Raw genomic sequence first — 12423 nt, forward strand, 5'->3', positions numbered from 1 at the left:
GGCAGGCTTCTAATTAAACACACATCTAAGGGCTGACTGTAAACCCTTCCAGACACCTCAGAGGGGAGCTCTTACACATGTCTGGTGCCCCAATTTTTGCAGCTGCCACCCAGGGGATGCCCCTTGACTTCCTGACTCTGGTGGTCAGGGGAGCTGGTGTTCCTGAGTCTCACAGGACTGTAACAATCAAGAGATAGTTCTCTGCAAAGTACCACCACCAGGGCACTGCACAAACAGGAGACTGAAACACACCCCAGTCTTTCTATGAAAGAAGCCTATTTGCTTGTCCTGGAGCCTGAGGGGCAGCTTTCAGGTTTGGCATACATCTAGGGGCCTATGCAGGTGCTCTCAGGGGACACAGGCCAGGGGATGCTATCTTTGCACTCTCCCTCTGCTTCACCACAGTTCATCAGTATCTCCCAGAAAGGAGCTTATAAACTCATCCAAAGCACTGATTTTTGTGACTGTCACCCAGGGGACACCTCCAGATCATCTGTCTCTGGTGGCCAGCTGGGCTTACACTTGCAATCCCACTGTATATATCTGCATAATTTAAAAGCTGCTGCCTAAGGGAATGACTTTCAATTAGCCTGAATCTAGGTGTTGCCTGAGATCTTCCTGTTTGAGACACTGACAGGTCTTCACACATCCTCAACTACTGAGGGCTATTAAAAATAAAATAGGCTCGGACTTCCCTGGTGACACAGTGGTTAAGAATCTGCCTGCCAATGCAGGGGACATGGGTTCGAGCCCTAGTCCGGGAAGATCCCACATGCCATAGAGCAACTAAGCCCATGCGCCACAACTACTAAGCTTGCACTCTAGAGCCTGCGAGCCACAACTGTTGAGCCCGTGTGCCACAACTACTGAAGCCTGCACGCCCTAGAGCCCATGCTCTGCAACAAGAGAAGCCACTGCTCTCTGCAACTAGAGAAAGCCTGCACGCAGCAACAAAGACCCAACACAGCCAAAAATAAATAAATAAATAAATAAATAAAATAGAATAGGCTGCTTGGACAATCCAAAGGTTTGGGAGACAACTAAGAGCTAAGGCAAGGTTGACTGATCAGGTTCATCTCCTATGCAAGACCACTACTTCAGGACTGGGAGAGGTGGCTCTTTAATATAATGCATAGAAACCAACACAGAGATTCAAGCAAAATGAGGAAGATGTTTCAAATGAAAGAACAACATAAACCTCAGGGAAAAAAACCTTAATGAAATGGAGATGTTATTTACCTGATAAGGAGTTCAAAGTCATGCTCATAAATATGCTCACCAAACTCAGGAGGGTATGGATGAACAAAGTGAGAAGTTCAACCAAGAAATAGAACATATAAGTACCAAATAGAAGTCACAGAGCTGAAGAATAAAATAATTGAACTGAAAAATACACTAGAGGAATTCAACAGCAGACTAGATGAAGAAGAAGAAAGGATCATTGAAAATCAGAACAGCAAAAAGAAAAAATGACAAAAAGTGAAGATGGCTTAAGGGACTCACGGGGACAACATCAAGAGCACTAACATTTGCATTATAGGGAGTCCCAGCAGGGGAAGAGAGAGAGAAAGGGGCAGAAAATGTATTTTAAGAATTAATGGCTGAAAACTTCCTTAATCTGGGAAAGAAAACAGACATACAGATCCAGGAAGCCCAGGGAGTTCCAAATAAGAGAAACCCAAAGAAACCCACATCAAGACATATAATTAAAATGGGAAAAGTTAAGGACAAGAGTCATAAAAGCATCAAGAGATTAACAACTTGTTATGTACAAGAGAACCCCCAAAAGACTATAAGCAGATTTTTGAGGAGAAACTTTGCAGACTATAAAGGAATGGCATAATATATTCAAAGTGCTGAAAGAAAAAAGACTTCCAAGCAAGAATACTCTACTCAGCTAAGTTATCCTTCAGAACTGAAAAAGAGTTTTCCCGACAAGCAAAAGCTAAAAGAGTTTATCATTACTAACTGCTTTATGACAAATGTTAAAGGAACTTCTTTAAGCCAAAAGCAAATGTGCTATAAGTAGAAAACAAATGCAAGTACAAATGTCACTAGTAAAGGTAAATATATACTAAACATAGTGGATTAATCATTTATAAAGCTAGTATGAAGATTATACAACAAATATAGTGAAAATAACTATAACTACAATATTTAGTTAAGGGATACAAAACAATAAAAAGGTGTAAAATGTAACATATAAAACGGGGGAATAGAGTAAAAATTTAGAACTTCAAATGCATTCAAACAAGTTCTTGGGACTTCCCTGGTGGCGCAGTGGTTAAGAATCCGCCTGCCAATGCAGGGGACACGGGTTCAAGCCCTGGTCCGGGAAGATCCCACATGCCACGGAGCAACTAAGCCCGTGTTCCTAGAGCCCATGCTCCACAACAAAGAAAGAGAAGCCACCACAATGAGAAGCCCATGCACTGCAATGCAGAGTAGCCCCTGCTCGCCACAACTAGAGAGAAAGCCCACGTGCAGCAACGAAGACCAAACGCAGCTAAAAAAAAAAAAAATTGTTTTTTTAAAAAATTAAGTTCTTATAATAAGCCTCATTGTAACCACAAAATAAGAAAGCAAGAGAAGAAGAAAAGAACAGGGGAAATACGAAACAGCCAGAAAACAATTAACAAAATGGCAGTAAGTACATACCTATCAATAATTACTTTAATGTAAATGAACTAAATTTTCCAATCAAAATACATAAGTGGCTGAATGGATTAAAAAAAAAAGCAAGACCCTTCTATATTGCTGCCTATGAGAGATTAAGTCAGATGTAAGGACACACACAGACTAAACATGAAGGGATAGAAAAAGATATTCCATGCAAATGCAACCGAAAGAATGCAGAGAAAGCTATACTTATATAAGACAAATAGATTTTAAAACAATGCAAATTGGAAAGGAAGAAGTAAAACTCACTGTTTGCAGATGACATGGTTTTTTATATATAGAAAATTCTAAAGACTCCACCAAAAAACTGTTAGAACTAATAAATGAATTCAGTAAAGTTGCAGGATACAAAATCAATATACAAAAATCTGTTGCATTTCTATACACTAACAATGTACCATCAGAAAGAGAAATTAAAACAATCCCATCAAAAAGAATAAAATACTTAGTAACGAATTTAACCCAGAAGATTAAAGACCTGTACACTGAAAACTGTAAGACACTGAGGAAAGAAATTGAAGAAGACACAAATAAATGGAAAGGTATTCCCTGCTCAAGGATTAAAAGAATTAATATTGTTAAAATGTTCATACTACCCACAGCCATCTTCAGTTTCAATACAATCCCTTTCAAAATTCCAATGGCATTTTTAACAGAAATAGAAACAATCCCAAAATTTGTATGGAACCACAAAAGACCCTGAATTGCAAAGCAATACTAAAACAGAAGAACAAACCTGGAGCCATCATGCTCCCTGATTTCAAACTATATTACAAACCTATAGTAATTAAAACAGTATGGTATTGACATAAAAACAGATGACATAGATCAATGGAAGAGAATAGAGAGCCCAGAAATAAGCCCATGTATATATGGTCAATTAATTATTTTTTATAAATTTATTTTTGGCTGCATTGGGTCTTCGTTGCTGTGCATGGGCTTTCTCAATTTGTGGTGAGCAGGGGCTATTCTTATTACAGTGTGTGGGCTTCTCATTGCAGTGGCTTTTCTTGTTGTGGAGCACAGGCTCTAGGCACGCGGGTTCTAGAGCGCAGGCTCAGTAGCTGTGGTGCACGGGCTTAGTTGCTCCGTGGCATGTGGGATCTTCCCGGACCAGGGCTCCAACCTGTGTCCCCTGCATTGGCAGGTGGATTCTTAACCACTGCGCCACCAGGGAAGTCCCTGGTCAATTAATTTACAACAAAGGAGCCAAGCATATACAATGGGGAAAGGACAGTCTCCTCATTAAATGATGTTGGGAAAATTGGACTGGCACAAGCAAAAGAATGAAGCTGGACCACTATCTTATACCACTTCCAAAAATTATTACTCAAAACGGACTAAATCTTGAATGTAAGACCTGAAACCACAAAACTCCTAGAAGAAACTATAGGTGATAACAAAAGTAAAAAGTGGGACTGCGTCAAACTAAAAAGCTTCTGCACAGCAAAGAAAACCATCAACAAAATGAAAAGGCAACCTACAGAATGGGAGAAAATATTTTGTAAATGAACTAAATTTTCCAATCAAAATACATAAGTGGCTGAATGGATTAAAAAAAAAAGCAAGACCCTTCTATATTGCTGCCTATGAGAGATTAAGTCAGATGTAAGGACACACACAGACTAAACATGAAGGGATAGAAAAAGATATTCCATGCAAATGCAACCGAAAGAATGCAGAGAAAGCTATACTTATATAAGACAAATAGATTTTAAAACAATGCAAATTGGAAAGGAAGAAGTAAAACTCACTGTTTGCAGATGACATGGTTTTTTATATATAGAAAATTCTAAAGACTCCACCAAAAAACTGTTAGAACTAATAAATGAATTCAGTAAAGTTGCAGGATACAAAATCAATATACAAAAATCTGTTGCATTTCTATACACTAACAATGTACCATCAGAAAGAGAAATTAAAACAATCCCATCAAAAAGAATAAAATACTTAGTAACGAATTTAACCCAGAAGATTAAAGACCTGTACACTGAAAACTGTAAGACACTGAGGAAAGAAATTGAAGAAGACACAAATAAATGGAAAGGTATTCCCTGCTCAAGGATTAAAAGAATTAATATTGTTAAAATGTTCATACTACCCACAGCCATCTTCAGTTTCAATACAATCCCTTTCAAAATTCCAATGGCATTTTTAACAGAAATAGAAACAATCCCAAAATTTGTATGGAACCACAAAAGACCCTGAATTGCAAAGCAATACTAAAACAGAAGAACAAACCTGGAGCCATCATGCTCCCTGATTTCAAACTATATTACAAACCTATAGTAATTAAAACAGTATGGTATTGACATAAAAACAGATGACATAGATCAATGGAAGAGAATAGAGAGCCCAGAAATAAGCCCATGTATATATGGTCAATTAATTATTTTTTATAAATTTATTTTTGGCTGCATTGGGTCTTCGTTGCTGTGCATGGGCTTTCTCAATTTGTGGTGAGCAGGGGCTATTCTTATTACAGTGTGTGGGCTTCTCATTGCAGTGGCTTTTCTTGTTGTGGAGCACAGGCTCTAGGCACGCGGGTTCTAGAGCGCAGGCTCAGTAGCTGTGGTGCACGGGCTTAGTTGCTCCGTGGCATGTGGGATCTTCCCGGACCAGGGCTCCAACCTGTGTCCCCTGCATTGGCAGGTGGATTCTTAACCACTGCGCCACCAGGGAAGTCCCTGGTCAATTAATTTACAACAAAGGAGCCAAGCATATACAATGGGGAAAGGACAGTCTCCTCATTAAATGATGTTGGGAAAATTGGACTGGCACAAGCAAAAGAATGAAGCTGGACCACTATCTTATACCACTTCCAAAAATTATTACTCAAAACGGACTAAATCTTGAATGTAAGACCTGAAACCACAAAACTCCTAGAAGAAACTATAGGTGATAACAAAAGTAAAAAGTGGGACTGCGTCAAACTAAAAAGCTTCTGCACAGCAAAGAAAACCATCAACAAAATGAAAAGGCAACCTACAGAATGGGAGAAAATATTTGCAAATCATATCTGATAAGGGGCTAATATCCAGAATATATTAAAAACTTATACAACTCAATTGTCAAAAACAATTTTAAAATGGGCAGAGGATCTGAATAGACATTTTTCCAAAGAAGACAGATGGCCAACGGATACATGAAAAGATGCTCAATATCACTAATCATCAGGAAAATGCAAATCCAAACCACAATGAGATTATCACCTCACACCTGTCAGAATGGCTGTATCATCAAAAAGTCTATAAATAACAAATGTTGGGGAGGCTGTGGAGAAAAGGGACCCCTTGTGAACTGCTGGTGGGAATGTAAATCGGCGCAACCACTACGGAAAAAGGTATGGACGTTCCTCAAAAAATTAAAACTACCACTATGATCCTGTAATTTCACTTCTGGGTATTTATCTGAAGAAAACAAAAACACTAATTCAAAAATACATGTGCACCCCCATGTTCATTCAGCATTATTTATAATAGCAAAAATGGGACCTAATGAAACTTAAAAGCTTTTGCACAGCAAAGAAAACCATCAACAAAATGAAAAGGCAACCTACAGAATGGGAGAAAATATTTGCAAATCATATCTGATAAGGGGCTAATATCCAGAATATATTAAAAACTTATACAACTCAATTGTCAAAAACAATTTTAAAATGGGCAGAGGATCTGAATAGACATTTTTCCAAAGAAGACAGATGGCCAACGGATACATGAAAAGATGCTCAATATCACTAATCATCAGGAAAATGCAAATCCAAACCACAATGAGATTATCACCTCACACCTGTCAGAATGGCTGTATCATCAAAAAGTCTATAAATAACAAATGTTGGGGAGGCTGTGGAGAAAAGGGACCCCTTGTGAACTGCTGGTGGGAATGTAAATCGGCGCAACCACTACGGAAAAAGGTATGGACGTTCCTCAAAAAATTAAAACTACCACTATGATCCTGTAATTTCACTTCTGGGTATTTATCTGAAGAAAACAAAAACACTAATTCAAAAATACATGTGCACCCCCATGTTCATTCAGCATTATTTATAATAGCAAAGACATGGAAACAACCTAAGTGTCCATTGACGGATGAATGGGTAAAGAAGTTGTGGTATATATATGCACAATGGAATATTATTCAGCCATAAAGAAGTTTGAAATCTTCCCATTTGTGATAGCATGCATTGACCTCAAGGGCATTCATTATACTAAGTGAAATACGTCAGACAGAGAAAGACACATACTGCATATGATTTCACTTACCTGTGGAATCCTTAAAAAAAACAAAAACAAAAATCAAGCTCATAGATACAGAGAACAGCCTGGTGGTTACCAGAGGCGGAGGAGTGGGAGGTGGGTGAGGGAGTCAAAAGGTACAAATTTCCAGCAATAAAATGTCATGGGGATCTAATGTGCAGCATGGTGACTATAGTTAATAATACTATATTGCACATTTGAAAGTGGCTAAAAGAGATCTTAAAAGTTCTCATCACAAGAAAGAAAATATGTTTCCATTTCTACATTTCTGGCATTGAGATTTTTAGAAACCAATTTTCCTTTTAAATTATTAAGAAATTTAAATTTAAGGCTTGCAAAAGATACTACTGTGATTGACTTACTGGGATCACTTCTTGGATTAAAATGGCCAAGAACCATTAAAAATGAGCCATACCTACCCATGCTAAATTATTCAAGAGTGAATCCTCTGTGCTACCTGAAGAGCAAATGTGGATGAGGGGCAAATACAGATGAATTTGGAGCTATTATACAAAAAACAAAACAAAACCTCCAAATTTAATGAGGTAGAAATGTCAAAATAATGTATAAAACCGGAAGTACCTATTCTACATATTCTATGGAGTAATGTAGAATTTCAATTGGATAAGTCTACTGTTTTAAATTTATATTGCACTTAATAAATTACCAAGCATATTCACATAAAAATACATAAATAAACAGCTTTTTATGAAATCAGAGTGGTTAAAAACTGGGTCACAAACTGGAGCATCTTGGCTCTTCTTCAGGGAGTTCAGCAGAATAAAATAATGCAATTATGATTTGGTCCCTGTCTCCCCATGTGAGACTCATGTCTTAAATTTCTATTTAATATTTCAGCAATCACCTACCACTAAAGGAATACTGTTCTTTGTTTTATTTTATTTGATGAAACAAGAGACCCAAACACATTCTCTGCAAATTACGTTTAAGACAGCTTGCCAGTGAGGCCAACCCAGATTACACAGCCAGATGTCTGCCGTGGACTCCAGTTTCTGAGAACCTGGGGAAGGGAAACCCGAAATTCCCCACCTATCACAACTGACATGGCAGGTCTGACCCTAAGTAGGTTAGAGGTAATAAACTGCCACACCTAACGCCCTACCTTAATTCCTTCAATAGAACAGCACCTGTTTTAAATATCAGAGGAAGGAATGAAAGAACATACAATAGCGACACAAGAACATGGTGGAAATGCCTCTTCCCTTGTACAGTGAAAGCACTGTCTTAGTTGAAACAGTTTCTTTAAATTATAGAAATTAAGGCAGGAAAACATAATCACCCTTCCCTTCACCCTCCACTCCCTACCCAAGATGTAAAGGTAATGACAGTGATGATAAGGGGCAAGAGGGCTTGCTCAAGATATGACAAGATATGCCAAAAAGAATAGCGAGGTAAGGATTTTTAAACTGGAGGTCTTGGAGACATCAGACCCTTTTTCATTTTATTCCATCATATTTCTTTAAAAGCCTTAAAAAGAAAAGAACAAAACATTCCTTTTCATCTTTTTACTTTCAGTGTAAGTACATGTGTTCTGAAATTAAAACCCATTTTGGTTCTTTGCATTTTGTATAAGTTTAGCAGTCTCGGGTGTATGCAGGCCAGGGGCAAGTAGAGAATTCTACTCCTACCCAGTCTTGTTTATATATATATATATATATCATTAATGTAGTTTTATGTGTCAGTTGATCTTGGAGACTGAAAATTGAGTTTTCCGAACAAAGAATTGTGTCAGATAAGAGAAAGAAAGGAAAAAAAACCCAAACTATGAAGAATGCTGAAAGTACCACCTAAGTATAGTCTAGGTACACAGGAACTGTTAGCATGAAGCATAACTGCATCAGAAATTAGGACCCCCAAATACCACCTTTAAAGTGGGTTTTTACAGAAGCAGTCTTGTTTAGCACACATAAAGCAGGTTTTTTTGTTCCCAAGCAGCCTGCCAATGCCAAGGACCCTTTTCCTGCTTCCTTAAAGGTGACCTCTTAAACAGGCAGCCATATATAGTACCATGTTTACAGACATTTCCGTAAGATAAAGTACCACAGCACAAAAGCATATTGTCCTAAATGCACCATATGGATCAAAATGCCTCTGTTTATGTATAAATGGTGGAAATAAATCAGAGTGATATCTAGACAAAGCTACACTTTGATATATGAAGAATCTGCACAACTACATGTTTATAGTATGATGGAGCCTATGGTGCCAGATAAGAAAAATGCTTTTGCAGATAGACCTAAATCTTTATACTCTTGTGATTTTTAACTGACCTGTCTCTTTTCATCATGGAGTCGCTTCATGACCATAAATATAGGGAACTACTGACAGTCTAACTCATCCCTTAAAAATAGTTTGTTCTTAGCAGCTATGACAGTTAAAAAAAAAAAAAAAAAAAAAAGGCTTTACTTACCCCAGACAAGGACAATGTATCTCAGTGGAATGAAGTACAGGATGACTGTGAACGCACAGAGGGCTACAATGGCCAGCCAGCTTAAGAATGGGATGGTCCAGTTGAAAGTACTGAATGAGAAATTAATACATCAGCAATCTGAGCACTTCATACTTTTTTCAAACAAAGATGAAAATAAATGTGATTCCGATTCAAAATCTGGACTAAGGATCTAGTAAAGAGTGTATTTCTCTCTGGTATAGATGCCAATTGTAAATAGGCTATCAGAAGATACAGGTTAGGCATAATCTGCTCAACTTCATGAACACAGGGCCCAGGTAAAGGGTGTTGACACCAACCTCTCCAGATTGTCCCAGGTGACTTAAGGGTCTAAAGTCATCACACTATTTGGGTGACTCCCCATGGTTTAAAAATCTTTTTCTACTTCTAAAACTAGTACTGAATCTTGTTTTCTCCAAATTTTCATAGAGGAGAATGCCCCTGGGCCTACCATTCTTTCCTCTATGAACTCTCACACAGGATTAACCACACTGGAAATAAAACGTTGCCAACGATTGTCCATAGATCTAAATCTTACATGGTTGTGTAAATCCTCAGAACTTTAGAAATCCTTAGAGGAATACTCACTTCCCACTTCAGTTATGTTTCAAATGGAATTAGAAGTCAGGAAGGGGGAATTTTGTAAAAATTCACCTGCCGTCATAGCCCTCTTCCCAGAAATACATAGATAATTAAGAAATAAAGTCAACATTACCTACTATTCTCCCTACCTTATTGATAGCGAAGGAGAACATGGCACATGATAGATTTGTTGGGAAGACCAAAAAGGGAGTATAAGCTGGAAAAGGGTGGATTATAACAGGGCCTGGCTGATGACTGCAGTGTTTCCACACTGCTGGTGACTAATAATGTAGAGGGTCAGGGAAGGAAGCAAGACGGAGTACTGACAATGATATAACATCAGAACAAAGAACAAAAATGGGATCAATGAACAGAAGGACAGGAAGTTACAAAAGAGACAGTACTAAGATGGGAAGGACTTTAGTGAGACAAAAAGAAAGAAAGATCAAGACAGAAGGCAAATGGAACGTGGAAAGACTGGGATATCTTTAGGCTTTTTGTGTAGAACATCTATTGTGAGTCTGGTAGTTTCTAAGAGAGAGTGACAAAATTATAAAGTAAACAGAACCATTCCATGGAGCCTTTGAGGTTGGGTATATAGCCATATCTCCATTTATAGGCATACCATTGCCTTGAAGTTCAGCCTCCAAAGAGGAACTAACACATCTTGCTGAGTGACTCTTTAGCATAATTTAATGAAAAAAAAAAAAAAACTAAAGAAGGTAGTAAATCTGTGTTCAAAGCCTAGATTCTGCTATGTGACTTTAGGTGGTAAACCTCTCTAAGCGTCAGTCTTCCCGGTTATAAAATGGGGACAGCTTTTATTGTATCCAGGAAGACTGGTAGTGATGGCAACATGTTTATGTGAATCAAGATGAAGTTATTAGAGCCACTCAACTCTAGGAGTCTAAAGTATGGCATTCTTAGCAAGCAGTGAGAAGGGCCCCAAGACACTTCCCTTGCTTCTGCCCGCTTGTGAAGAGAACAGAAGGCTGAGGGTCTGTTTGCTCTCCTGTGGCTCAGCTCAGAGCCATCCATCACACCACTCCATGTGTGAGGGCACTGGCTCTTCACACAGAAAACCCTCCTTCTGGGCAGCCTCACTGAAGCGCTCCCTGTGTTCTTAACTCCTCTTGGAAGGAAAAATGGCAAGGAATACCAGTGTACTAATGTCAGGGGGAAAAAAGACTGCCCTTTTCTTTTTCCACAGTGCATTATGGAATCTATATCTAGATTATGATCTTAAGAGATGCAATTCAAGAAAGTTCTGGAATGATTTAGTAACAAGATGTAGTAATTATGGAGGCTTTCATTTTGTACTTAAAGATTGCTCTGTATCTGCTTTCTGGATAGATCCATTTTATCCCGCGTGACCCCAGGGGAGCTTCTCTCTTACAGTATTCGAAAGAGTACTATGCCGAAAAGATAGCTCCTACGAGACTCACTAGATCCTATGCGGTGTTCCTGTACCTCAGCCTATACCTGCACCTCTGTCTATACCTTGGAAAGTTCACGAAATCCAGTTTTTCCCCAAGGCTGGTCCACAGCCAGGATCTGGTCATTTCCTTCAACTGGCCATGTTCTTTTCCAGCCAAGCACCTGTCTGAGTCTCCTAACACCCAGAGTTACAAAGAAGCCTCTCCCCTTCAGGCATTCACAATCCTGACCTTAGAGTTGACCCAGGGTCTTCTGATATAAATGAGATGTTTCTGTCAGGTAATCAATACACAGTGTACCTCAGAGAAAGGACAATACTCAATAGGGAAATGCCCCATTTAGGACTTCACACTCTGCTTCTGCAGATAGGTTGTGGAGAGCAAGGAAACATTCTTAGAGATGTAAATAACATGGAGAAGAAGAAGAAAAGAGAAAAGATGTGGAAATCAGTCTTTAGAAGTCTGATACTGAATGTTGCTTAGAGGCACATTTGGGAGTGAGAGGGAGGCTGTTCTGTCTAATATGATACAAGAAAGTGGAAACTCAGCACCTATGCATATGTGGAAATGTGTTAAACAAAAAATTATACAAAATAAAATGCATTATGCCTTGAAACATGAAAGGCACCAGATGAATGACTCACACCTTTAGTTTAAATAATTTACTCCTTTCAATTTCTATGTATGCCCAAGGATCCAAATCTGCAGAACACTTTTGGTTATGAATAATAAACAATGAATAGATATATAAAACTAGGAAAATGTAGGCTTATCCAGATATACAGCACCCCTTCTTGAATAGATCATTTAGAAATCATTATGTAGGCCAATTTTCACATAGTTTAGTAGGTACGGGGCCTTAGTATATTTTTTACTAATAACTAATTATAAATCCACCTTACCTTTTTTTTTTTTTTTTTTTTTTTTTTTTTGCGGTACGCGGGCCTCTCACTGCCGTGGCCTCTCCCGTTGCGGGGCACGGGCTCCGGGGAGCACAGGC

General features: G+C 38.5%; 1 protein-coding gene across 11 annotated transcripts in view; it reads right to left on the reverse strand.

The window, feature by feature from the left end:
- Window positions 1–12423, reverse strand: part of MCTP1 (multiple C2 and transmembrane domain containing 1) — a 594606-nt gene that overhangs the window by 7296 nt on the left and 574887 nt on the right. For all 11 annotated transcript variants that reach the window (XM_055086668.1, XM_055086667.1, XM_055086666.1 and 8 more), the window contains one exon: window positions 9367–9476. In XM_055086668.1, the coding sequence (XP_054942643.1) occupies window positions 9367–9476 (110 nt within the window). The remainder of the gene's footprint in view (window positions 1–9366; window positions 9477–12423) is intronic.

Source organism: Physeter macrocephalus, chromosome 8, assembly GCF_002837175.3.
Source record: "Physeter macrocephalus isolate SW-GA chromosome 8, ASM283717v5, whole genome shotgun sequence".
NCBI classification, from domain to species: domain Eukaryota; kingdom Metazoa; phylum Chordata; class Mammalia; order Artiodactyla; family Physeteridae; genus Physeter; species Physeter macrocephalus.